Source organism: Myxine glutinosa, chromosome 3 (genome assembly GCF_964187855.1).
Source record: "Myxine glutinosa chromosome 3, kmMyxGlut1.1, whole genome shotgun sequence".
NCBI classification, from domain to species: Eukaryota; Metazoa; Chordata; class Myxini; order Myxiniformes; family Myxinidae; genus Myxine; species Myxine glutinosa.
Window position 1 is genome coordinate 172607515 of NC_136263.1, and position 27882 is coordinate 172635396.

At 44.2% G+C, this 27882-nt stretch overlaps 1 protein-coding gene across 5 annotated transcripts in view; it reads left to right on the forward strand.

Moving 5' to 3' along the window:
* The window catches only part of LOC144891382 (cytohesin-2), a 119974-nt gene that overhangs the window by 85756 nt on the left and 6336 nt on the right, over window positions 1-27882 (forward strand). For all 5 annotated transcript variants that reach the window (XM_078774743.1, XM_078774744.1, XM_078774742.1 and 2 more), the window contains 8 exons: window positions 126-244; window positions 1343-1423; window positions 10290-10402; window positions 13706-13854; window positions 17568-17679; window positions 17945-18021; window positions 23549-23620; window positions 25822-25976. In XM_078774743.1, coding sequence (XP_078630869.1) covers window positions 126-244; window positions 1343-1423; window positions 10290-10402; window positions 13706-13854; window positions 17568-17679; window positions 17945-18021; window positions 23549-23620; window positions 25822-25976 — 878 coding nt within the window. The remainder of the gene's footprint in view (window positions 1-125; window positions 245-1342; window positions 1424-10289; window positions 10403-13705; window positions 13855-17567; window positions 17680-17944; window positions 18022-23548; window positions 23621-25821; window positions 25977-27882) is intronic.

A 27882-nucleotide genomic window follows, 5' to 3' on the forward strand; every position in this document is an offset into this window, starting at 1 on the left:
CTCTGTTATTGTTTCTGAATTTGATCTGTTCTGCATGGTGTATACTGTATATAAAGTTTTGGATTGGTAAATCTTGTATCGGTTTTCAACATCTGTACGATCCGGTGACGCATTGTGTTTTGTAGGGCATCCTGTTTCTGATAGAGAATGAACTGCTGAAAAGCTCTCCTGAAGAAATTGCGCAGTTTCTATACAAGGGTGAGGGGCTCAATAAAACTGCCATTGGAGAATATCTTGGCGAGAGGTGAGGGCCCACTCATTGGCTTGCATCTTGACATCTATCTTCCTTAAATTGCACAGTTCTTTTTTTGTTCAGTTGTTAATTTTTGCTCTTGTCATGCAGTTCTTGACTTGCTGAAATCTTAAGTACTGTAAAATGGGGGGAATAGGGACAGCAAGGTGAATAGGGAAACTGAAAAAAAAGTTCGGAAACTTTTTTCGCTGAAAATTGATAACCATACTGATTTGTTGATATTTGGGTTGAAAGTGTTCTCTTGTTTTTTGAAAAAGCAACTTATAGTCCCTATTAACCCCATATATGGGTTAAATAGGAATAAATAGGATTTTTATGGCTGTCCCTATGCACCCCGTTTTATGGGTGAATAAGGGACAGTCACTAATACCAAAAAATAATAATCAAGAAACAATCCTGAGTTTCCAACTTATTGCTAAATTGATAGCTCAGATGGATGCACATAATATGCACCCATAATATAAACCACAGTGCCAATGAAAAAAAAATGGGATAAAAAGCTTATCCAAACTTTCCCTATTTCTTGATTATTATTTTTTTGTATTAGTGACTGTCCCTATTCACCCGTAAAACGGGGTGAATAGGGACAGCCATAAAAATCCTATTTATTCCTATTTAACCCATATATGGGGTTAATAGGGACTATAAGTTGCTTTTTCAAAAAACAAGAGAACACTTTCAACCCAAATATCAACAAATCAGTATGGTTATCAATAATTTTCAGCGAAAAAAGTTTCCGAACGTTTTTTCAGTTTGTGTCCCTATTCACCTTGCTGTCCCTATTCACCCCATTTTACGGTAGCATTGCATGTTGCACATATCCTTTGAACTTTCTGTTCGTGTTGGAGATTATATTGGTACAGCTTGCAATCTTGTTTGTCATTTCGATCTTGCAATGTATCATTGGATCATTGACATGGGAAGTTTGGTTTGTCATCCTTGCAGCCTGAACAGCTGAGCTGCACTTGAAATACTGTTATGTTTAGGACCATATTGAATCTCAACTCGATCCCTCTGTTTAACCCATCCGATTTGTGACATTTGTGGTTTGTAATTCTGCTGATCGCTTTTATCAACCTCTTCATTTAGGGATGACTTGAATCTTAAGGTGCTTCATGCCTTTGTAGAGCTGCATGAGTTTGCCAACTTGAACCTCGTCCAGGCCCTCAGGTACATAATGATGTCTCCAATGTTTCTGCGTAGCAATTTTTGTTACGTGCCCCACATAGAGGGCTGTAGATCTTTCCAACTTGGCCATTACAATGAGATGAAACTTTCATTCCAAATGTGTGAGAGTTCTACCAATGATTTATCCTCTTCATTGCCTTAAATTGTTTGATGAAGTGGAATAGTTCAGTACACCCACACACCCCCTTCCCATTTTATCTCTCCCTTCCTTATTGATGCGAAATGGCCCTTGGCCTTTACATTTTGGGGCCTCTTCATTTATATGAGCTCAGTTTGTAATGCTTTTGGACTTTTTCATTTTTGCGCTCGTTTGCTTTTTTAATGTAAGGCCGAGAAAAATATATTTCCGGGTTCTGGTCAGCTCGCGCATCGATTTTGACCCTGCACGTCAACAATTTTTTTTTTCCAACGGTACCTACAACAGCGCGCGCCTGTTGTTGCCGGGCCGGCGCGCTATTTCGGGAAATACGGGTTTGTGAGGGCCGCCATTGGTATCGACGTTCGCGCACGGTTCTCCCCTACAAAACTCCGTTTAGTTTGTTCAAATCCAACCAGCCGTTCCAAAGATATGAGTAGTTTTGTGTGCCATGACGTCATGAATCCAATCGGCTGGATATTGTAATTTATTGAAACGAAGACGTTCTTTGTCGGGTTCGTGTGAAGCAACCAGAAGGCCAAGAGAGCTGTGGGTGGTCTCGTTAGTTAGGCCTGGATCCTATCTCGTTTGTCCTGAATTTGTAGGCGTCTGTGATAATCTGGTGGACTGGGAGAAGAGATCTTGGGAGATCATCGGCCTGTTAGACCACTTGCGCATGCGCAGTGTTGACGCGATCGATGCATTGGAATGTTTGATGGTACTTCGAGGCGATCTCCAGAACGAAATGGCAATCTATAATATGCTTGAAGAACTTAATGATTTTCAGAATAAATACATTTTAAAATAACTTATTAAGCTTGTGTTCATTATTTTGTTACGTGGTCCTCCCGGTAACTACCTGGTCTCGGTGACCCCCGGACCGTGGGAGGAACCCCACCAGAAAGATATATGATTTATACGCTTTCACAACACAATCAATATGAAAGACACAAACAATTCAAGTCAATAGGAAACCCCCACACCAAGGATCTGGATTAATGGATAAAATATTCCCAATCAATCAACAATAATCAACCCTCAATCAACAACATTACTAAGATGTAAACTCTAAGATGGCCATCTTATACATTCCTCCCTTGAGCCCCACTCACGACTCCCTCCATGGTCAATGTCCCTCACAATGTCTCTGTACTCCAGTAGTTCGATCTCCGCACGCGGGCGGTTGAACGGACCCTTCCTGACGTGCTTCCACCGTGCACGTCCCGTACTGGGAATGGCTGCTGCCGCGGACACCTCCTCGGCAGCCCACCGAGGTCGGTGCTCGTGATCGCGGCTTCGGGGCTCGCAAAGCGCGCGAGGCCCAAGGCGCCTGCCGTACGCGTCCTTGTAGACGTTGAGGTAAACGGTGCCGGACACTGGGTTCCGTGCAGGAACCCACGGCAATTTGACGCGTAACCGGTAATTACCCCGCGCCGGTAACTCCTCTCGCCAGATGGGCTTTTCAAACGCAGCGTCCCCAACGCTGATCAATATCGACACCGCTCGCGTCGGAGCTGGGCGAGGAGCAGAAGATGGCCGCTTTCTCCCGGACCTCGTGTCTTTTTTTTCTTCCGGTTCACCATCCCGTTTCCGGTCTCCTGTTATCAGGGGCGCCTCTAACCATTTAACCACAACAACCTTTAATAGAATAAACAGTAATAAGCAATGACCTGAATAGTAATTCACATAAATCCGGAATCCGTAACACTCCCCCCCTTCAAGAAAGAAAGTTTGAACCCAGCGAAAACTTTCTTTGCAGGCCAAATTTGATAAACAAACAAGATAACTCACACCCCAAATCATCAGTTCCCCGGGACACAATTATCACATCTCAAAAAACAAAGCAACAATATTTCACAAAACCCCCAGAGATTCCAAAGGTAATTCACTCTGGACCAAGCGTCACACTTCTAGTTTCTCTTGAATGCCGGTTAAGGGGTGGTGTCCAAAACCCCAAAGTTAAACAACTCGATAGCACTTTTTCGGGAGGCCAAGCTGAGTATACACTACATGGACGCCTTAAGGAATGTGGAGTTCATGGTTAGTCCGGGGAGGAAAGTTCATGACATGGACGCCTTTAAGAACGTGGAGTTCACGGTTAGTCCGTGCAGGACAGTTCACTACCTGGACACCTTTAAGAACGTGGCGTTCACGGTTAGTCTGTGTAGGAGCCCAGGCTCGGTGGCTCCGCCGTATATAGTGCTTCAACTTCTCCGGACTCCTAACAGTTACGGTGGGACCACTTGACCCAGTAGTCACCTGACTGGCGGTCTCCGTCTCAGCCAGTGCTCTGACAATCATTCTTTTGGGGGATGCCGTAACTCTGGGAGCCTCCATAGTAATATCGGCTGCTGCCAACACCAAAACTACCGCCAAATTGTCCTCTTCTGTAGACCTCTCGATGCCTACGAAATGCCTTCCCTACTGTTATGGTCCGACCCTCCAAATCCTTACCATTCCAATTCTTCTCTGCCTCTCTGGCGTCTTTTGTGCTTGCAAACGTGACAAAGCCGAACCCTCTTGACTGTTGCGTTTCCCTGTCTTTTACCAACCGCACTTCCACCAGCGGCCCGTATCTGTTGAAGACAGAGGTCAGAACTGCTTCCTTTGTTTTGAAGTTCAGTCCCCCTACAAATAACTTGGTACTTTTGTCGCCATCCCGAGCTGGTGTGGTGTTATTTTCCCTGCTGGGCTCTTTACCAACCCCCGGGTTACCATAAACTTGACCCCCGGCCAAATCATTCCCGATAACCACAGATACTCCCTCTACAGGAAGCGTGGCTTGTAAACCGACGGTGACCGGTCCTGACACCAAATCGGATTCCAAATGGATGACATGAAGTGGGGCACTAACACAGCCACCGATCCCTTGTAACCGAACACTATCACCAGTTGCTGTACTCTTTGACAATGGCAAAATGCCTTCAAGCATTAAGGATTGATGGGCTCCTGTGTCCCTCAATACCCTAACAGGTCTTGGGTTAGTCAAGTCTCCCTCTAGTGAGACAAACCCCTCATAAATAAATGGTTGGTAACTCTTCTGTGGGCGATTTCTTACGTTTGCCATCGCATTCGGAGTTGTACTAGGCGGACTCCGCTCTGGGTTTTCCCTTTTCATGAGGTAACAACTGGACATCAAGTGTCCAGGTTTCTTGCAAAAAGCGCAAGTAGGCCCGGAGGAAAACCTCGTGGTCTGCCTCAGGCCCCCCGGAAAATAAGTTTGTCTTGGGCCCGTAGCCCCCTGATTTCGAACAGTTGGGGTATCAGAGTTGTCCCCATAATCATCTCGAGGTCGCCGCCATGTATTGTCGTTCTCCGCACTGGGTGTTCCATAACTCCCCTGCTGAAGTCCAGGCGAGGAGTTAGGTTTGTGGACCCCTATCCGGTGTGTTAAGGCATAATCATCTGCCATGGTGGCTGCGTCCCACAACTTTGGTACTTTCTTTTCCTGCAGGTACACTTTGATGTCCTCGTGGACACACTGTTGAAATTCCTCCACCAGGATCAAGTCACGCAATGATTCGAAGTCTTTCCCAACTCCTTTTGACTCACACCACCGATCAAACATGTTTTCTTTCACTCTGGCAAACTCCACATGGGTCTCACTCTCCCTCTTCCTGGCATTCCTGAATTTTTGCCGGTAAGCTTCAGGAGCCAACTCATAGGCTTTGAGGATGTGCTTCTTCAATACCTCATAATCTGCACATTGGTCCATTGGTAGCGCCGAATAAATCTCTTGAGCTTTACCCACCAGCACACTTTGCACTAGTATGGTCCAGGCCTCCTCCGGCCAGTTTAACTGTCGAGCCACTTTCTCAAAGTGTGGAAAAAATTGAGTGACTTCCTTTTCACTGAAGGGTGGAACCAGCCTCACATGTCTGCCCACATCCCAGGTGTTCTGGCTAGTTGTCGACCCCGTCAGCAAGGGTGGTACCTCTCCCCGTTCTCTCATTAAATCCAGCTCCTTGAATTTAATTTCTTGCTGAAGCGCCAGATCACGTTCCTTCAACTCCCTTTCGGCTTTTCTCTCCTCTGCTTCGAGTTCCCTGGCAGCTCTCCTCTCCTCTGCTTTTCTCCCTTCTAACCTTTCCTGGAGTTCTCGTTCCACTCTCCTTTCCTCTGCTTGTTTCTCTTCTCTCCTCTCTTCTGCTTTCCTTTCTTCTTCTGCTCTTTCCTTTTCTGCTTTCCTTTCTTCTTCTGCTCTTTCCTTTTCTGCTTTCCTTTCTTCTTCTGCTCTTTCCTTTTCTGCTTTCCTTTCTGCTTCTTTTAACCTTTCCTGGAGTTCTCGTTCCACTCTCCTTTCCTCTGCTTGTTTCGCTTCTCTCCTCTCTTCTGCTCTTTCCTTTTCTGCTTTCCTTTCTTCTTCTGCTCTTTCCTTTTCTGCTTTCCTTTCTTCTTCTTTTAACCTTTCCTGGAGTTCTCGTTCCACTCTCCTTTCCTCTGCTTGTTTCTCTTCTCTCCTCTCTTCTGCTCTTTCCTTTTCTGCTTTCCTTTCTTCTTCTGCTCTTTCCTTTTCTGCTTTCCTTTCTTCTTCTTTTAACCTTTCCTGGAGTTCTCGTTCCACTCTCCTTTCCTCTGCTTGTTTCTCTTCTCTCCTCTCTTCTGCTTTCCTTTCCTCTTCTTTGATCCGTTCCTGGCTCCGTAATTGCAACTCCAGTTTCCGGAGCTCAACGTCTTCTGGTTCTTCGGGTAGCCACTGCCAGGCTAACTCGTCCCATGTTCCTAATCCCACCATAGATTGTATCACCGTGGTCTGCAACTCTGCCTTCCTCAAATTAGTTCGGACCTCCAAGTTAAAATGTTTGGCCAATTTCAAGAGGTCCGCTTTTAGTAACGCTCGGAACTGTGCCTCACTAGGTGTTACCACAAAGTTCTGTGCAACAAACGCCATGGTGACTATCGTTAACACCTGTTAACCTTCACCCAAGACTTTACCACAATTTCTCAAAAATTTACCAATTAATAATTAATTAATTAATTTTAATTAATAAAAATTATTATTTTATTATGTTATACAATTTTAGATCCCGGACGAGCCCCCAATTCTGTTACGTGGTCCTCCCGGTAACTACCTGGTCTCGGTGACCCCTGGACCGTGGGAGGAACCCCGCCAGAAAGATATATGATTTATACGCTTTCGCAACACAATCAATATGAAAGACACAAACAATTCAAGTCAATAGGAAACCCCCACACCAAGGATCTGGATTAATGGATAATATATTCCCAATCAATCAACAATAATCAACCCTCAATCAACAACATTACTAAGATGTAAACTCATCAACAATAGCTCTAAGATGGCCATCTTATACATTCCTCCCTTGAGCCCCACTCACGACTCCCTCCATGGTCAATGTCTCTCACAATGTCTCTGTACTCCTGTAGTTCGATCTCCGCACGCGGGTGGTTGAACGGACCCTTCCTGACGTGCTTCCACCGTGCACGTCCCGTACCGGGAACGGCTGCTGCCGCGGACACCTCCTCGGCAGCCCACCGAGGTCGGTGCTCGTGATCGCGGCTTCGGGGCTCGCAAAGCGCGCGAGGCCCAAGGCGCCCTGCCGTACGCGTCCTTGTAGACGTTGAGGTAAACGGTGCCGGACGCTGGGTTCCGTGCAGGAACCCACGGCAATTTGACGCGCAACCGGTAATTACCCCGCGCCGGTAACTCCTCTCGCCAGACGGGCTTTTCAAACGCAGTGTTCCCAACGCTGATCAATATCGACACCGCTCGCGTCGGAGCTGGGCGAGGAGCAGAAGATGGCCGCTTTCTCCCGGACCTCGTGTCTTTTTTTTCTTCCGGTTCACCATCCCGTTTCCGGTCTCCTGTTATCAGGGGCGCTTCTAACCATTTAACCACAACAACCTTTAATAGAATAAACATTAATAAGCAATGACCTGAATAGTAATTCACATAAATCCGGAATCCGTAACAATTTACAAAAAGGCCGACCTGTCCCATTGGCTGGCTTTAATTTCTCTCTGGACGGTGCCACGGCAGATGAGGAGGACCGCAAGGCACAAGGACACAAAAAACAACACCTTTATATGTGCAATCCATGCTTTTCAAAAATTAAATAAAAAAAATTAAAAACGCATCGCCGCATCAATTCTGGAACTTTGGTCTGACCAGAGACCAGCAATATATTTTTTTCGGCCTAATCAAGAGTCTGCTTTTTCTCTTCAATTTTCACCTTCTTGTTTGCAACGCATAACATGGAAGATTTTTCACAGCACGAGAGCATTCTGGAATATACAATTTGATATTATTTAAGTTTATTTTCTATACCTTGTTAAATTTTGTTGGGTCTCTTATAAATCGTGCAATTTGAGTGTCATCAGTTACATTTTAATAAACTAGCAACGGTACCCGCCCTAGGGGCGGGGCTTCAATTGGGAAGCCCAAATGAAAAGGCAAAATATCAGCAATTGAAGGCTTTTTTAATTTTAAATGATTCATATAAACATCTGTTGAATCATATCACATGCATATCATCAAAATATAAACAGTACATGGCGCCCATTTTGAAAAAATATTGAATTCTGCAAAACGGAAGCGGCCGCTACATGTCTTTCTCAGTCGCGCGTTTATGTGTGAAGAGTGCGTGCCGAATCTGTAACACGGAAGCAGCCGCTACACCCGTTTCTCAGTCACTTTGCACACGCTGCAATGTTACTTCGGCGTGCAAATCATCAAAATCTAAACAGTACATGGCTAAACAGTACATGGACAATCACATACCACGTACGTCTCGCTCGCTCTCATGTTGTCCCGATAATGATCCTTCCGCAGGTTCACCAACGGAAACCTTGTTACGACTTTTACTTCCTCTAGACAGTCAAGTTCGCTCATCTTTTCAGTGCACCAGCACGAGCCGAGAACGGCCCGTGCAGGGGCTGATCCGAGGATCTCATCAAACCGTCCGATCGGTAGTAGCGACGGGCGGTGTGTTCAAAGGGCAGGGACTTAATCAACGCGAGCTGATGACTCACGCTTACTGGGAATTCCTCGTTCGTGGGACACTGTCTCAAGCCCAAGTCCCCATCACGGAGGGGGCTCAGCGGTTTACCCGAGCCGACGGCGAAGGGCAAGGTATACGCTTGTCCGTCCAGTGTAGCGCGCATGCGGCCCCGGACATCGAAGGGCATTAAACGTTCATTAAACATTAAACGTTCATTCAACATTAAACGTTCATTAAAGGATTACGAAACGAAAAACATTACGAAATTACGTTCACACCGTCACGTCAAACACTACCGTGAACACATACATCGTCACAATGAGAACATCATCACAATGAACGTTATGCGAACGCGAATGTTATGCGGGAGTCCAAACCTGAGAATGCTGGAGACCAAAGATGTAATTGGGAAAACTAAATATCCTACTTTACTCCCAGGGGTCCCAGGATTACCCACCCAAAATATCTTTGCGATCGGTTCAGCAGTTTTTACGGTACCTTCGAACAGACAGATGGACATTTGGTGAATTATAGTAAGATAATAAACCCTTAACTATTCACAGTTGTTTCGCACACATTTTGGTGAACATGATGGCTTTGATCATTTTAGTTTTTTTTTAATATAAAAATAAACCTTGAACATCACTATGAACTCTGTGGTTAAATTTTCGAGTTGTTTAAATGTTTTGTGGTGTTTCACAGCGTTGAGAATAAAGGAAAAACAAACAAACAAGTCAAACCTTGATCAAGTCACTGTGCTCTTTAGGCTGTTTCAATAAAATGTATACATTCTTCAATATTTAATAAAAAGAAAATTAAGTAGCAGAACGAGGGGTGATGTTGAATGAGTGTGACAAATGCTTAACAGATGTAGTTAGCATGTGATGGAATGATTGCACAGCCTCACTCAGCTGTTATCAATAAGGCAGTGCAGAATGACAAGATGGTATAGTTTTTGATACAAAAAGTCTGCATACATTTTATTGAGACACCCTGTATTTGTGGTATCTGTTCTTGTGGGCTTGGTCATGTATAGCAATAATGGCTCATGCTGATATCAGAAGCGGCTAATAGTCTGTTTTATGCACATTACATAGAATTTAATTTGATATCTGACTGACCTTAAATATGCAACACCACCAAACGAGGTACACTGTAGACACCTCTTCCTTATTTTTTATGCCTACGCAGATGAAAGTGGTGGAGGCATTATGTTTTCAGGTTGTCCGTCCGGCTGTGCCTCCATCCATGCATGCATATCAGACTTTCATTACCAGATAACTTGTGAACCGCTGAAAGGATTTTGGCGAAACTTGGTACAAGTATGTACTATGATGCAACAATGAACTGATTCGATATTGGGTTCAAAAGGTCAAACTTCTATGGTCATGTGAACTTTAATTGAAAATCTTTTACCACAATACCTTGTGAACCAGAGAAGGGATTTCAACCAAACTTGGCACAATTATCGACTGCAAAACAAAAATGAACCGATTCAATTTTGGGTTCAACAGGCAAAAGGTTTTGTGCCCTTTGAAAATCATTTTCACGATCATAGCTCGAGTTAAAAGCATCTCAGGTTTTCTCTTTTCTCTCTTGCATTTTCGCTCATGTGACCTTTCAATTTTCATGTGACCTTTAATTGACATCACAGGTAACAGTGGGTTGACATCTAACTCGAGCGGAGGCATATCCATTGACTCATTCATGTCAAATTATATTTTATAGCTATTGTTCATTTATTTTTCAGGCAATTCCTTTGGAGCTTCCGTCTTCCCGGGGAGGCACAGAAGATTGATCGTATGATGGAGGCCTTCGCCACGAGATACTGCCAATGCAACCCTGGGGTTTTTCAGTCTACCGGTGAGCTTCAGGAAACTTCGATTTTGGAAGACTCAAATCTTCACACAGAAAATTTTGAAATTTTTCTCAACACATTGTTGCATGTTTGCTATATATGAGCAATTAAAAAAATTTGTACACAGTATCAAGGTGTTGGCTAAGCCTGGTGTTGGCTTAGCGTTTAGGGTGCCGGCTTGGGATCCTAGGATCCTGGGTTCGAATCCCGATCGATCGCTGAATTAACGCCGGGGGGGTTGACTCAGCCTGTCATCCTTCCGAGGTCGGCAAATTGAGCACCAGCTTGCTGGGATGAATGATCACGGTGTGTACCCCGGTTTAGAATAGGTACACCGTATCCCTGCTCATCGTAAGAGCGTGACCAAGGGTTGGCGTCAGGAAGGGCATCCGGCCATAGAAACATTGCCTCAAAAAGGGAACCAGATAGTCATGGGGCCCGCAAGGCTAACCCCCACTCTAGCGGGGAAAATGGCCTTCTTCATGCTGCTTCTGCTTTCTCAACAATGGATGGAGGTCCTCAACGCCAAACAGGAAATTAGAGCTGTCTCCCTTGACATTTCACGTGCCTTCGATACGGTCTGGCACCCTGCTCTGCTCTCCAAACTCTCCTCCTTTGGTATCCATGGAAATCTCCACGCATGGCTGGCGGACTTCCTCTCTGGTCGTAGTCAACGTGTGGCCCTGAATGGGTTTCTCTCATCTCCTCTTCCTGTTCAGGCTGGAGTTCCCCAAGGTAGTGTTCTGGGCCCTGTGCTTTTTCTGGTCTTCATCAATGATCTCTCTGACTCTCTTGAAAATCCTCTCTATCTCTTTGCTGACGACTCTACTCTCTGTCGCTCCATTCCTCATCCCTCAGATCGGCAGTCTGCAGCCTCCTCACTCTCTGCAGACCTGGACAAAATCACAGACTGGTCAAACAAGTGGAACATGTCTTTCAATCCTGACAAATCTCACACTCTTACAATGTCTCTCCGAAAGGACCGACTGGACAACCCTCCCATCTACTTTCTCAACAATCCTCTCCAAGAAGTTCTGTCGCTCAAGCTTTTGGGTCTCACTATCTGCCATGATCTTTCTTGGGAAAAACCACATTTCCAAGCTGGCCTCCAAAGCCAGTCGCCGACTGGGCATCCTCCGTCGTGCGAAGTCCTTCCTTGGCACACCTGAGCTCCTCACCACATACAAGGCTTTCATCCGCAGCTCAATGGAATACTGTTCCCCCCTCTGGGCTGGTGCTCCTGCCTCACACCTTGCTCGGCTTCACGCTGTTGAGGCCAAAGCTTTCAGAATCATTGGAATCTCCTGCGATGTAGTCAACGCCGAGGGCCTTTCACTCACTCACCGCAGGCAGGTTGGTGGTCTTTCTGTCTTCTACCGACTCCTCTCCGGCCTTGCTCCCCCAGCTCTCTCTGTGCTCTGTCCCCCCAATATTCCTTCAGGTCGCACAAGATCTGCCTGCAACCCTCTTATGGTTAAACTGCCAAAGTCTATGCTCTCTGCTCACCTTCACTCTTTCATTCCCCTTTTCTCCCGCCTCTGGAACAAACTCCCCCACTCCCTTCAATCCCACTCCTCCCTCCAGGTCTTTAAAACAGCTGTTCACCACCATCTCTTATCTCACCCATCGAAAACCTTGATCTTTTCTACCCCCGGTAATTCACCCCAGAGTCCTTGCAGTGTTCATATGTTTTAATCCTCTCCCACCTCCCCCCAAGTCCTCCCGATGTCCCTGCTCTCAAATGTTGTGTTTGTGTCCTTCCACCTCTTCCCCCTCTCTTTTGTGTCCTTCCCCCTCTCTCCCCATCTTGTCTGCCGCTCCCCTTGTGTTTTGTGTGTCGGTTTGTCTTTTTGTGTGATTAATGTTAGCTCTTTCACGAGCCTCGATCTTGTATACAAAAAAAAAAAAGAAAAAAAAAAGAAAAAAAAAAAAAAAAGAAAAAAAAAAAAAGAAAGAAAAAGAAAAATCTCTCCTTAACCCCCTTGCCTGCATTTCTTCTTCCACCCTCTTTGGCCAAGTTTTTCTCGGTCTTCCCCGTCCTCTACTTCCTTCTACATTCATTTCCATCACTCTTCTCAGTCACTTTCATCCTTCCTCAACACATGACCAAACCATCTCAACCTGGTCCTCTTCACAGCATCAATCACAGGCTCTATTCCCATCATCTAATCATCACCATCACCACCATCACCACCAACACCATCATCATCATCATCATCATCATCACCATCACCATCACCACCACCATCATCATCATCATCATCATCTCCTCCTGCAGAAACTTAGGGAGGAGGGTTGTGGAGGAACGGGGGTATTAGGGGTTTGACAGTACATGGAAAGGCAGAGGGTACAAGACCAGGAAGGAGGCATATAGAAGAAAGAGACCACTGACGTGTCTGCGATATGAAAGGCACTGCATTCTGAAGGCACTGCAGGTATTGCAGAGAGGTCGGTGATCTCTTTATTTTCTAACGCCTTCTTTTCGGTCTTGCACCCGCAACCCTTTCTGTTCTCTGTTTTCTGTGTTTTCTGTCCCCTACCTCCACCCCTCACCCCCAGGTTTTTGCAGGATGCAAGCAGTCTGCCAGTCACACTCTTCTGCTGAAATTCCCAAAATTTAGGCTCACTGTGCACCTCTGCTCATTTATGCTTATTTTTGTCCCACCTGTGGAACCAACTTCCTCAATCTGTTCAACGTCATTCTTTCCTACAGGGTGTGGGGTGGGGAAAGAGGAATGAATGAGTGGAAGTGAGTGGTGATCTTTTCAGCTTCAAGACAGCTGTTCATCATGCCTCCCATACCCATGATCTTTTCTCCCTTCATTAACCCTCCCCAAGCTCACCTCTTTCTGTGTTTCCAGATTACTGGGGTTTTCCTTGCTCCCTCACCCACCCCCTCATTTTTTTGTTTTGTTCCCTTTCTGAATCTTTCCGCTTCCTCATTTTTGCTTTCCACTTCTGTGATTACGTTTGCACCTGTATCCAGCTTGTTAACCCTTTCCGTTCTCCTCCCCATTGCTGTCATTCTTCACCATGTCTTTATACCTCCAAGTCTCCCTCTATTTTGTCCCTCTACTCTCACGTCTTCCTTCCTCCCCAATACCTCCCCCCAACCCACTCTTTCTCCTGGTATTTTGTTTGTTCTGTGTTGTCATGGTCTGTTCTGTGTTCTATATCCTCCATGAGCCTCAACTCTGTGTATGCAAATACTGGCCCCAAACTGCAGACTGGGTTGGTGTCAGACATTTGGACAAATGCTATAGCCAAGTATAGATCACAAGTTTATTACCTGCCACTTCTCACTGCAGATACATGCTACGTGCTTTCCTTTGCCATTATTATGCTGAACACTAGCCTGCATAATCCCAACGTTCGAGACAAGCCTGCTGTGGAACGCTTCATATCCATGAACCGTGGAATCAACGAGGGCGGTGATCTTCCCGAGGAGCTGCTAAGGGTACGGTGTGGCATTTTTACATGGAGACTTCTCTTTTGAGATACCATTGAACGCATCATGAATTCCCTGGACTAAAAAGGTGTTTGAAGCATCTTTGGTTGTTCAATCGTCAATTAAATTACAATATGAGAGAGTACCTGATGAAATGTACAGAATTTTGGAAGGAAGCTTTGTTGCAGATGTCATTACAAGCCTTGGGGTTGTCTGTGCCTCAGATAGGGTACAGTAGGAATATCAGCATCGTGGCAAAGCTGCAACACCTCCACCTTATTTATCTTTTTACTTGCAAAATCGAAGATTTTTTCAAGTATATTGGTTGGCTTTGTGCGTTAGTCTGTCTGTCTGCCAATTGCTTACAGGTCACAATTCACAATAAGCCAATCACAAACCGGTCACAATAAATCGATCTTCATGAAACTTCACCAGATGGTAGAGTTGATCAGAAGGAAGAAGCCTATTGATTTTGAGGTCAAATGTCAAAGGTCGTCTTGAGATCTGATTTCTAAAATTGTCATTTTTCATCCGATTGACTTGAAAATTGAACAGCATTTGCATATTGAGTCACTAAATTGGGAAACCAACTATTTTTGAGGTCATAGTCAACTCTAGGTCAAACTTCGAAACCCATCAATTTTCATCTGAAAAATCATAAATTTTAATCCAATTGACCTGAGCTTTGATTAAGATGGTCAATTTTAATCTTGATGAAATGGACAATTAGATGTATCCATGGTAACTTTTTATTTTGTGGAGGGGTGGATTTTGCAAGTGTCATGCTCTGCATGATGTCTTCTTGTTTATTTATACAAACTTTGAGATTCCTTTAAGAGCTGACTACGTAGCGTGTCATCAACTGTCGAAACAATGACTGAGAGGAAAACAGGTGGAGAAAGGAGAAGCTGCAAGGATCATATCAGTATAAGGGTAAAGCAGAAATTAGCAGTAGGTAAATGCAGTTCAGATCACAGTTGCACCCTAATGGGGTTAAAGGGAGAGGGGGTCGAGGAGTTCGGGAATTGCGGAGGTAAAAAGTCATTGATAAGAGCCCAGGTCATTGGTGGGGATCAGGGACGACTTGAGATGGTGATCAGTCACTATACAACAACAACAACAACAACAGGCATTTTAAAGGCCATTTTCCCTGCTAGAGTGGGGGTTAGCCTTGCGGTCCCCATGACAATCTTCTCCATTTTGCCCTATTTTCTGCATCTCCCCTTGTTAACCCCCTTGCCCGCATTTCTTCTTCCACCACCTTTAGCCAAGTAGTTATCGGTCTATCCCGTCCTCTACTTCCCTCTGCAATCATTTCCATCACTCTTCTCAACCAGTCACTTTCATCCTTCCTCAACACATGACCAAACCATCTCAACCTGTTTCTCTTCACAGCACCCATCACAGGCTCTATTCCCATCATATTTCGCAATTCATCATTTGTCTTCCTCTCTCTCTCAATGATACTCCACACATCCACCGAACCATTCGCATTTCCACCCTTTTCAGCCTTCGTTGCTGCTCTACGTTCATTACCCATGTCTCGCTCCCATAAATCATAACACTTCTCACACATGCAGCATACACCTTTCCCTTCAGCTTCAACGACACTCCCCTCCTTGCCAGCTCACCACTCAGTTCCCGAAACTTCTTCCATGCACATCTTACTCCAGCAACCGTTGCCGAGTCTGATCCACCTTCTACATTCAGCATGTCTCCGAGGTAGCAAAATGTTTTCACACCTTCCAGCTTCACGCCGTCTCCAAGATCCACCTCAAAATTTCCTCCATCTGCAGCTCCCTCTGTGCACACCTTACACTTGAATGTAGCTGCCACACTGGTTAATGACCCTCTCAGACCACTACATTTTTGATGAACCCACTCTGCGCACATTGTACATTGAATGGAGTTCACTCCGACACCCTTCCTGCACACAGCACACGGCCACTTCCAAGTTCTGTCCACCTCACCACATGATTTACCACTTGCCATCACCTTTGTTTTTCCGATATTCACCTTCAGACCTTTTGTCTCCATACATTCCTTCCACTTGTTCATCTTCTCCTTCAGTCCATCCATACTTTCCGCAATCAACACTAGATCATCTGCATACAACTCCCACGGTAAACCCTCCTTTACATTCCGAGCCAGCACCTCCATCACAGCTACAAATAGTACTGGACTTAGTACTGACCCCTGATGCACTCCCACCTTCACCTCAAACTCACCAGTGTTCCCATTCTTCGTCCTTACAGCTGTGCGCGCTCTCTCGTACATTACCATCACTACTCTGATCAACCATTCCTCCACTCTTAACTTCCTCAATGCACATGTCACTACTTTGTGTGGAACCCTATCGAATGCTTTCTCCAGATCAACAAACCCAAGAAACAACTTCTTCCTCTTCTCTGTGTACTTCTGCAACTGCCTTACAATAAAAAGCGCGTCTGTCATTCCTCTTCCTGGCATAAATCCAAACTGCATTTCGTCGATCTTCACTTTCTTCCTTATCCTCCTCTCCAAGACCCTTTCCAATACCTTAATTCCATGCTCCAATAACTTTATCGCTCGATACAAGCCACAGTCCAGAGGGTCACCTTTCCCCTTGTGTAGAGGGACGAGGGTACTCGGTTCCCAACCCACTGAAATGCGGCCTTCTTTCACCACCAGATGACAGATCTCTGTCATTCTCTTCACACCCCAACTTCCTGCTGCCTTCACCATATCTCCCACAACTCCTGTCAGCCCTCACCCTTTTCTACTCTATCTTAAAGTCACTATCTTAAAAGGTAAATGGAATACCACGACTGGACATTCTCAGGGAGGCAGTTCCACTGTGAGACAGAAAAAGGTACAAATGAATGGAGGTTAGCATTAAGCTCAGATTTGGCAAGGGGGTCGGACAAAGTATGAGCTGCTGGAGGAGCATGAATAAAATGTCCTTCAAGAAGGAAATTTGATGTAAAGTGACAAAGTACCCAGAAGAGGGAAGGTGGGGATAGTGATTTTACAACATTGTTTGGTGTGGGGGTGAGGAGCCTGTTGTTATTTGCCTATAAGGGAAAGGAATTGTGGCATCTGATTCGTTTGCTCTGTTTGATGTGCTGGCAGAATGACCTAGATGTACATATTCACCGATGAGCTGTCTGTCTACCATTCGTTCCAATCTCTGCCCAGGTATAAACTGTCATCCTGATCTTTTGCATACAGTGAGGGAGGCATCAATGTGTTTTCTGTCCCTCGGATGGACATTCAACTGGGCCACCATCTGCTGGCATTAGTCGGTGGATGGTAAACATCCCACGATGTCCTTCACGAAGAGAAGCTTAAGCTATTGCCCGCATCCTAGCCAAATTCCAGCTTTAACCTTTCCGCGACGTTGCCTCAACAGCACAGCAATACGTCCGAGCAAGTGATGGTGTCCACATCCATGTGCTGCACATAAAATAAGTAGATATGCTGAACGAGTATATTGAATGAAGTTATTACAGTTTATTTTTAACAGTGTACTTCAGGTTATGATTGCAGAAGAACATGCTACTTTGATTTATTTATTTGTGCATTCATTCATTCATTCATTCATTTAAAGATTATAAGACATGAGCCTGATAAGTAGTTGGGTGATGTCGTTGCCGAACTCTTGCATCACAGTTGTGACTGACAATCAAAGCACTTTGTTTGATGGCATATCGGTTGATTGAACCGTAATGTGAGTTGTGCAGAATCTGTACGACAGTATCAAGAATGAACCTTTCAAGATTCCCGAGGATGATGGAAACGATCTTACGCACACGTTCTTCAACCCCGACCGTGAGGGCTGGCTGCTGAAGCTTGGTGAGGGCTGATTGATGCTCACTGCTTTTTGTTTTAGAACTACACAAAAGCAGGCGTGTGATTCGTGAGATTGCAAGTCATCATGCTCGCTAATCATGGCTTTGTATAGTGGTTTGATAAAACTGCACAATAATTACTGTTGCTGGGGTAGATGAAAATATCTGCAGTGTGTGGCTTTTTGTTGTGCTTGCACCGTTGGTTTTTCAAAACCCCGTCAACTTAAACGTGTGAATGAAATGGCTTTGTTCACTTTGTCTGCTTCCAGGCGGGAAGGTGAAGACGTGGAAAAGGCGATGGTTTATCCTTACCGACAACTGCCTCTACTACTTCGAATATACCACTGTAAGCGTCAACATTGAAATAATATAAGGATCCTGATCATGGTATTTCTTTCTTTTTTCCCCTTTGGTAGCAATTCAAATCTTGAACTTGGTTTGAAGAATGATTTGTACCTCCGAGAATCCATATGGGGGTGCGGGGGGTGGGTGATTGCAAAATCCATGGAGCAGAAAACGCAAAAGCACAAGTTAACTCTGTGTTGTCAAAAACTTGAGGTTGAAGATGTTCGACATTTTAAATAGTGGCTTTTGTCAGGACCTTTGCGGTTTGGATTGGGTGATGTTTGGAGGTAAGGCGTGTGGTATTGGTGAGCCAGGTAGGTTTCTGACTTCGGCATCTGCATCTGGTGAGCCAGCTGATCTGGTGAGCCGGGTTTTTGACTTTGCCAGAGGAGAGACTTGTGCAGCATCCTCGATACAGAGCATTTGTTCTACCAAAGCAGTTTCTTGGCTTGGGCTACAATCATGGATAGGTCGCCACTCCGACATGGAATACTCGACTGAGTGCACAGCAATTTGGGATTTTTTTCATGCTGCCAATGAGAGCTCGTCTACTCTTTTTGAAGGACACCATGGGATTTTAACGTTCACCAACGAATGTGGGCAGACAGACAGACACCTAATTCATTGTCTATTTGAAATCACACACATCGCACACACAAATTTGAAATCACACACAGATTAAAAAAACAACAAATAAATAAAGAAATGTATATATACAGTCACGTGAAAAAGTAAGTACAGTACACCCCATGTAAAGTTTTGACTTTTTCAACATATTTCAACATACAGCTATTTGATCTTCATTTAAACAGTATCTATAGATAAAGGTGACATAATTGAACAAAAAACAATGAAACATTGACTTTGCAAAAATTTATTCAACAAAAAATTAACAGAGATGCCATTTCCTTCTGTGAAAAAAGTAAGTACACCCTTGGCTCAAATAGGTGGTATTGCCCCCTTTGGCAGAAGCAACCTCAAGTAGGCGTTTCTTATAACTGTCTACCAGTCTCTGACATCGACTGGGAGAAATTTTTGCCCACTCCTCCATGCAGAATTCTTTCACCTGTGCGATGTTTGAGGGGTTTCTTGCATGCACAGCTCGTTTCAAATCCCCCCACAACATCTCAATGGGATTTCGATCCGGGCTTTGACATGGCCATTCCAGAACCCTCCATTTCTTTCGTTTCAGCCATTCCTTGGTGGATTTACTGGTATGTTTAGGGTCATTGCCATGTTGCAAGGTCCACCTTCGGTTGAGCTTCAACTCTCCGACAGACGGCCTCACATTATCCTCAAGCACCCTCTGGTACAATGAAGAATTCATAGTGGATTCTATGATGGTGAGCTGCCCAGGCCCTGATGCAGCAAAGCTGCCCCAAACCATAATATTTCCACCATCATGCTTTACAGTTGGTATCAGGTTCTTGTGGTCAAATGCTGTCTTTGGTTTTTGCCAAACATGTCTTCTGGTACTGTGGCCAAATAGCTCTACCTTTGACTCATCTGTCCAGAGCACATTGTTCCAGAAGTGCTGGTCTTTCCCTAGGTGTTCATTGGCAAACTTTAGTCTTGCCCTGATGTTCTTTCTGGACAGCAAAGGTTTCCTCCTGGCACACCTCCCATGTAGATCAAATTTGTGCAGCCTCTTTCTAATGGTAGACTCGTGCACTTTGTCATCAACAGTGGCAAGAGCTACCTGTAGGTCCCGTGATGACATTCTGGGGTTCTTAGAGACTTGTTTCAGCATCTTGCGGTCTGCTCTCGGGCTGAACTTGCTGGGGCGGCCTGGCCTGAACAAGTTGGCAGTTGTTTGGAATCTTCTCCACTTGTAGATGATCTTCCGGACAGTCGAATGATTGATTTCAAATTGTTTGGAGATCTTTTTAAATCCCTTCCCAGACTCATAGGCATCTATAACCTTCTTTCTGAAGGCCTCAGAGAGCTCTTTTGATCTGGGCATGGTGATGCCGCACACTTCAACAACAAAGAGCAAACCAAACTAAATGTCTGAGGTTTGAATAAGACAGGTTCCTCCAAGATCCTCGCTAACGATGTTCTAATCATTTGCACCTGAGCTGGTGCACCTGATTCTAATTTTAGGTATTTGAAGTAGTGATAAATGTGGGGGTGTACTTACTTTGTCCACATGCAACATTTGCATTTATGTTTATTTAAATTATACAATGGACTTCAAAATGTAAATGTTTCAAGATATTTGTTATATTATATCACTTTTATCTATCAATATTGTTGAAATGAAGATCAAATAGTTGTATGTTGAAATATGTTGAAAAAGTCAAAACTTTACATGGGGTGTACTTACTTATTCACGTGACTGTATATATATGTGTGTGTGTGTGTGTGTGTTTGTGTGTGTGTGTGTGTGTGTGTGTGTGTGTGTGTGTGTGTGTGTGTGTGTGTGTGTGTGTGTGTGTGTGTGTGTGTGTGTGTGTGTGTGTGTGTGTGTGTGTGTGTGTGTGTAAGTATGTATGTATGTATGTATGTATGTATATATGTATATATATATATATATATATATATATATATATATATATATATATATATATATATATATATATATATATCCACTCCATGGCCAAAAGTATGTGGACACCTGAACCACACCTGTATGTGCTCGTCGAACATCTCATTCCAAAATAATGGGCATCAATATGGAGTCGGTCCCCCTCCCCCCCCCTTTGCTGCTATAACAGCCTCCACTCTTCTGGGAAGGCTTTTCACTCGATGTTGGAACATTGCTGTGGGGATTTGCTTCCATTCAGCCACAAGAGCATTGGTGAGGTCGGGCACTGATGTTGGGTGATTAGACCTCGCTCGCAGTCATCGTTCCAAATCATCCCAAAGGTGTTCGATGGGGTTGAGGTCAGGATTCTGTGCAGGACAGTCAAGTTCTCCCACACCGATCTCAACAAACCATTTCTCTATGGACTTCACTTTGTGCACGGGGGAATTGTCATGCTGAATCAGGAAAGGCCCTTCCCCAAACTGTTGCCACAAAGTTGGAAGCACACATCTGTCTAAAATGTCATTGTATGCTGTGGCGTTAAGATTTCCCTTCATTGGAACTAAGGGGCTGAGCCCGAACCATGTAAAACAACCCCAGACCATTATTCCTCCTCCACCAAACTTTACAGTTGGCACTATGCATTCGGGCAGGTAGCGTTCTCCTAGCATCCGCCAAACTCAGATTTGTCCGTCGGATTGCCAGATGGTGAAGCGTGATTCATCCCTCCAGAGAACGCATTCCCACTGCTCCAGAGTCCAATGGCGGCGAGCTTCACACCACTTCAGCCGGCACTTGGCATTGCGCATGCTGACCTTAGGCTTGTGTGCGGCTGCTCAGCCATGGAAATCCTTTTCATGAAGCTCCCGACGAACAGTTGTTGTGCTGACGTTGCTTCCAGAGGCAGTTTGGAACTTGGTAGTGAGTGTTGCAACCGAGGACAGACAATTTTTACGCGCTACGTGCTTCAGCACTTGGCGGTCCTGTTCAGTGAGCTTATGTGGCCTATCGCTTTGCGGCTAAGCTGTACAGTTGCTCCTAGACATTGCCACTTCACAATCACTGCACTTAGTTGACCGGGGCAGCTCTAGCAGGGCAGAAATTTGACAAACTTACTTGTTGGAAAGGAGGCATTCTACGACAGTGCCACATTGTTGAAAGTCAATGAGCTCTTCAGTACGGCCCATTTTACTGCCAATGTTTGTTCTGGAGATTGCATGGCTGTGTGCTTCATTATATTGATTATCTGCTTGATTATATTGATTATAGTGCTTGATTATCTATACCTGTCAAACGGGTATGGCTGAAACGGCTGAATCCCAAAATTAGAAGGGGGTGTCCGCATACCTTTGGCCGTGTGTGTGTTATTAAATGTGGTTACTAGGATACGGCAGCATGCCAAAAAACGTTATCGGTGACAGTTTGAACATTCGAGGTACAGTTTGATCCAGAGGTAGGTTGTGTGGTCATGCTGTTTGGTCGATTGATGTGTTTAAGAGGAAGATGTGAATGATTTAATGATATTATCATATTATCGAGTGTGTAAGGAAGGTTATAAATATATGATAACACATTAAATCCTATTGCAAGTAAAGTTGGAATAAGTGATGTTGCATTGATGGGTTGACTGACTGCCTGGACGCAACTGAGGTTGTGGATCCACTGATGTACCATCGATTGATGTGGATCCATGATCGAGGTTGTGGATCCGCCGTTTGGAGAGGTCCCCTGGGCTGAAAGGATTGAAACCTCGAGGAAGAACGGTGCCCAGCTGATGATCCATGCAGTCTGGAAACTAGTCAGTTGCTTACGGGTTAAGGTTCTTGCTTTAGGTGGAGGAAATATGTTTGAGGTTTAAAATTTAAATAAAGTTGAATATGGGATGTTGTAAAATTAACAGCATTTACAACAATCCTTTAAATTATTTAAGTTTAGGAACAACCGATATTGTACAATTAATTAAGTATGTGTGTGTGTGTGTGCGCGCGCGTGTGTGTGTGTGCGTGCGTGCATGCGTGCGCGTGCGCATGCGTGTGTGTGTGTGTGTGTGTGTGTGTGTGTGTGTGTGTGTGTGTGTGTGTGTGTGTGTGTGTGTGTGTGTGTGTGTGTGTGTGTGTGTGTGTGTGTGTGTGTAAAAGAGAGGGATAGAATTGTGAGGAACAGAAATGAAAAAACGAGATGTGTGTGTGTGTGTGTGTTTTTTTACAAAGAGTCGAGAACTGTGATTGAGCTTGGTTTAGACACTCAAATGTGTTGGTTTGCATAGAACGAACGAAACTCCAATGGTTACTTTAGTCATGCTGGTGCTGGTCATGCTACTGCCTTTAATTCTCATCTATTACCAGTATCAAGTGTGATATCCTACCTCTGTAAATTAACAGTGTGCTAGTTTTGCCTTTGCTAATATGATGAGCCAGGTTGCTGACTTATCCATCTTTTTGTTTGTGGACGAATCTCGTATTGCTGTCCATTTTCCAAACCATAGCCGAGCCCACTGATCACTGCATGATGTGCAATCGTCAAGTGAGGTGTGCTGAATTCTTGTTTGAGAACCTGTGTTCCTGCAGACTCAAGAACAACCTTGATTGGAATTTTATAGGCACCACATCAAACCCTGTGGTATATTGAATGATTACATCGTCAAAACGACGCTTGTTAAGTGTGTGCGTGTGCACGCACGGGCGTCGTGAAAGGTTGCAATTTTTCCACGCATTTGGATATTCTATTTCAGCACAGATGACAGAAATTGTACTGAGATTGTATGGAATGTTTTGCTGTGTTACGAGTGTTGGAAATCTACATTGGGGCAAGTGCAGAAATGGGCCTTTTAGCAGAATAAGAGCAGAAATAGGGAGAGTTTGCTTTGATGGTGATGGTGTGATTGAAAGGAATGAATTACTGGAAGAAGGAATTTTATTTTCCTGTAAACTGACAATCAAAGCTTGAAAGGCTGGTAAAATGGGCAACTGACCTTCAATGTTCTGCCACTTGTAATCCACAGGACAAAGAACCTCGGGGAATAATTCCACTGGAAAATCTTTGTATCAGGGAAGTCGAAGATCCCAAAAAGCCGGTATGCATTGCACCGCTCTCAAAACAACTTCTATTCCCGTCATGTCTGGAATACGACTGAGAGGTGTAGCTGATGTAGTCCTTAATAGCTGACCTATTCAGCAGCTTAATTTTTCTGATAAAGTACATCTATCTCACCAGTTGACAAAGCTTTAAGTTTATTGTGATTGAGTACCCATGGGTCACGCACTTATAATTGGCTATATAGAAATAAACACGAAGATCACAAAGCTGTTCCTGTGAATGCATTGTTGGTCACCATAGGGGCAACGAACCTCCCCAAACCCATGGTGGCTCTGCTTTGTTAGCGATTCATCGGGACTGTAACAAACCAGAGTCCTCATTGATTTTTGGAAACTAGTGGGGTCGTTGGTCCATTGGACCAAATTTTCCTTGGTCTTCACGGACTTTATTGCATACCTGCCTGTTGTACTGGTCGGCTTGCCTTTCACCAAGGCCAGATGTGCTTTGGCCAAAGCGGAGGAGGGAGACGGGGGAATTATACTTTCGTTATAATTATTATTATTGTTGTAAATATTATTACTGCTGTATTAATTAATATATACTTTGCTACCACGTTATCATTGTTTTTGTTATTACCTCCGCCACCAAAGGTGGATGGAGGTTATGTTTTCACCCCTGTCTGTTTGTCTGTGAACATATCTCAAAAACTTGTGGATGGATTCAGACAAAATTTGGCAGAGAGGTAGTGTATGTGACAAGGACAAAATGATTAGATTTTGGTGAAAATCCAAATTCTGATCCAGCTAGTAGAATTTCTAGTGATCCTTCACCATTGAGTGAATGAATGAATGATCGTTTTAAGGCCATTTTCCCCGCTAGAGCGGGGGTTAGCCTGGCTAAAATAGGGCTAAAAGTGATAGGGCTAAAACCGATTATATAGCACGATATCTCAAAAAGTTATGGACGGATTTGGATGAAACCTGGTGGACAGGTTGGGTGTTTGACAAGGACGATTCGATTTGATTTTGGTGAAGATCTGAATGTGGATTCAAATATGAGAATTGTTTAAATTTTTAAGTGATTCTTCACCATTGAAAGATCGGGCAAAAAGCGATATATAACGTATTTTAAAACGTTATGGACGATTTATGACAAAACCTGGGGCAATGAGTTTGTTAGGTGACAAGAACAAGTCGATTCGATTTTGGTTCAAGTCCGGCCTATCAGTGGGATACAAAACATGAATTGTTCAGTCTGGTGGAGGTTTGCTCTCCACTGAGTGCTGTTCTAGGTACCCTCACCAGAAGAGAGGGCACTACATTTGAGTCTGTTTGTCTGTCTGTTTGTTTGTTTGTCCGCACAGAATAACTATGATTTTTCTCTGCAACCGTTGGTCCGATTGACAGGAAATTTTCACCATAGGTGCAACTCCACCTGTATAATTTTTTAATGATAACTATGACGTCATATGTCACGTGGTTCTGCCGCCATATTGGAAAAACCGAATAATTTTGCACCTCTATATCTCCGAAAGTGCTGAATAGAAAAAATTGAGACATGGCTCATTGCAAAGAACTCTCCATGGGGAATAAAATATGTTAATGATGATGTCATAGTTGCCTCCATTATGACGTCATAATTCGACAAGTACGAAACCTCATCCGATAAGGATGAAATTTCTTGAGCATAATGTAGGAATATATCAGTTTCGATAAAAAAATAATGATGACGTCGTCGGTCACGTGGTTCGGCCGCCATATTTGTTTTAACACAAAAGCCTTAAAAACCACTGAAAATACATCCTGGTGAGGGTTTGCAATCTCTGATTGCTCTTGTTTATTTTGTAATTAGAATGCCATGCCATGGAAGGACGTATTAAACACGTAGAAAATGGCTGCCATGGCAACAGAGGGCATTCGGGAATGCCTCCAATCTTGAAAACGATTGCTATATCACGTAATATCGACGTACCAAGTTTCATGCTTTTATCATGAAGTACATGATTTGTTTCACATATCTGCCAGACTATTGGTTAAATTCCGACTCTTTTTGGTTGATAACACATAAAACTGATGCGTTTAGATGATCATTTGTCCTCGGGCAATTGTACATTTCGTGGTGGTTTTGTCATCATTTTCGTACATCCATTTTTGCTTTTAAACATCCATGTATTACTTGTGTACTTCTGCAGCTGTCCAATGAACATTGTCAATCTTAATGTGTTCTGTACTTCTCCAGAACTGCTTTGAACTGTTTATTCAAAACAACAAGGGTTGTGTTATCAAAGCTTGCAAGACTGACACCGATGGCCGGGTGGTGGAGGGAAAACACCAGGTTTATCGGATCTCTGCCCCTACGGTTGAGGAGAAGGAAGAATGGATCAAATGTATTAAGTAAGTGGAGGCGATCCCTTCCCCTCGCCCACATTTTCATCTCTCGCGTTAACTCTAAGAAGATTGCTGGCCTTAGATGTTGGGGTTAAATTTATTTGTCAACCTTTTTCTCTCTACATTTGTCATCCTTTTTCTCAATACAATTGAGCTTCTTGGTTTCCACCTGTCGGATGCCACGGTTTTGCTCACATTGGTGGATTCGGAATTTGCAGTTCCACCATTGACCGCATATAGAACATTATACCCACCTTCTGGTGGGGTCAGCTGCAGTAAGATTTTTTGCCCAAGTCCCACGAAGTTTTGCCCACATTTTTGCCCACGAACCGGCTGTCCAAGCTTTTCGTTAGACTGAAGTTGTCACAGGAATGTGGAATTTATTGGTTCATGTTTTGGCATTCGCCGTTTCCGGATTGTCTGGTTGCTTTTGGGCTCCCAACTGTGCGTAGCACAGGTTCCTCATTTTTATCTCATATGACATTATGATGTTATATATGAGACAGCTGGTGGAGAAGAGATTGGTGGTGCAAGGTGAAATAGCATTGGGGCTTGTGGAGATGGAGAAGGCCTATACCACTGTGCTGAGAGAGGTGGTGATGACGACACTGAGATGTAAGGGAGTGCCGGAAGCAAAAGTTAGGTTGGTGGAAGGGATGTATAAGGGAATGAAGGAAAGTTTGTATAGTCCTGCAATGTCAGAGAATTTAAACATGAACGTTGTTTGAGGCAGGGAAGCTCTCTCAGCCAACTCATGTTTATCATGGCGATGGAGGTGGTAAGCAGCAAGGAAAAAATGAAAGGTATTCTGGGGAGGATGTTTTATGCAGACAGTCTGGGTATTGTGGTAGAGAGTAAGCAGGAGATGCAAGAAGTACTGGGGGAGTTAAAGGAAGCATTCGGGAAGCATGGACTGAGGATTAGTATGGAGAAGACAGAGGTGATGTCCAACAACTTCTGTTGCACTACCTTTCCTTCGCTTTCCTGTTCCAATGATACTCTACCTGTTTCTCCGACTGACAAAGCAACTATTTTTGGTTTTCCTTTCTCTAATTCCACATTGAATGACTCCAACAATTCTCCACAAGCCCCAATGCTATTTGGAATCTCCTGCGATGAAGCTAACTCCGAGGGCCTTTCACTCACTCACCGCAGGCAGGTTGGTGGTCTTTGTCTTCTACCGACTCCTCTCCAGCCTTGCTCCCCCAGCTCTCTCTGTGCTCTCTCCCCCAAATATTCCTACAGGTCGCACAAGATCTGCCAGCAACCCTCTTATGGTTAAACTGCCAAAATCTAGGCTCTCTGCTCACCTTCACTCTTTCATTCCCCTTTTCTCCCGCCTCTGGAACAAACTCCCCCACTCCCTTCAATCCCACTCCTCCCTCCAGGTCTTTAAAACAGCTGTTCACCACCATCTCTTATCTTCCCCCATCCAAAACCTTGATCTTTTCTACCCCCACTAATTCACTCCAGATACACTTTTTTGAAATTCCAACTTCTTTCCTGGAAGTCCTTGCAGTGTCCATATGTTTTATACCTCTCCCACCTCCCCCCAAGCCCTCTCCTTCCCACAGTTCTCTCGATGTCCCTGCTCTCAAATGTTGTGTTTGTGTCCTTCCTCCTCTCTCCCCATCTTGTCTACCACTCCCCTTATTTTGTGTTTTATGTGTCGGTTTGACTTTTTGTATGATTAATGTTAGCTCTTTCATGAGCCTCGATCTTGTATCCAATTTTTTTTTAAAAACAAACAAAAAAAAAACACTCCCTCATGCACTCCTTACCAATATTCTTCCTCTTCCTATGATCCATAACTCATAAGATGGCATTCCTCCTCATTTCTTGAAAGTATGCTTCAGAACTCTCATCTTTGCTTGCTTTTTTATTTTGCTTTTGTTTAAAAACCAAAATACTT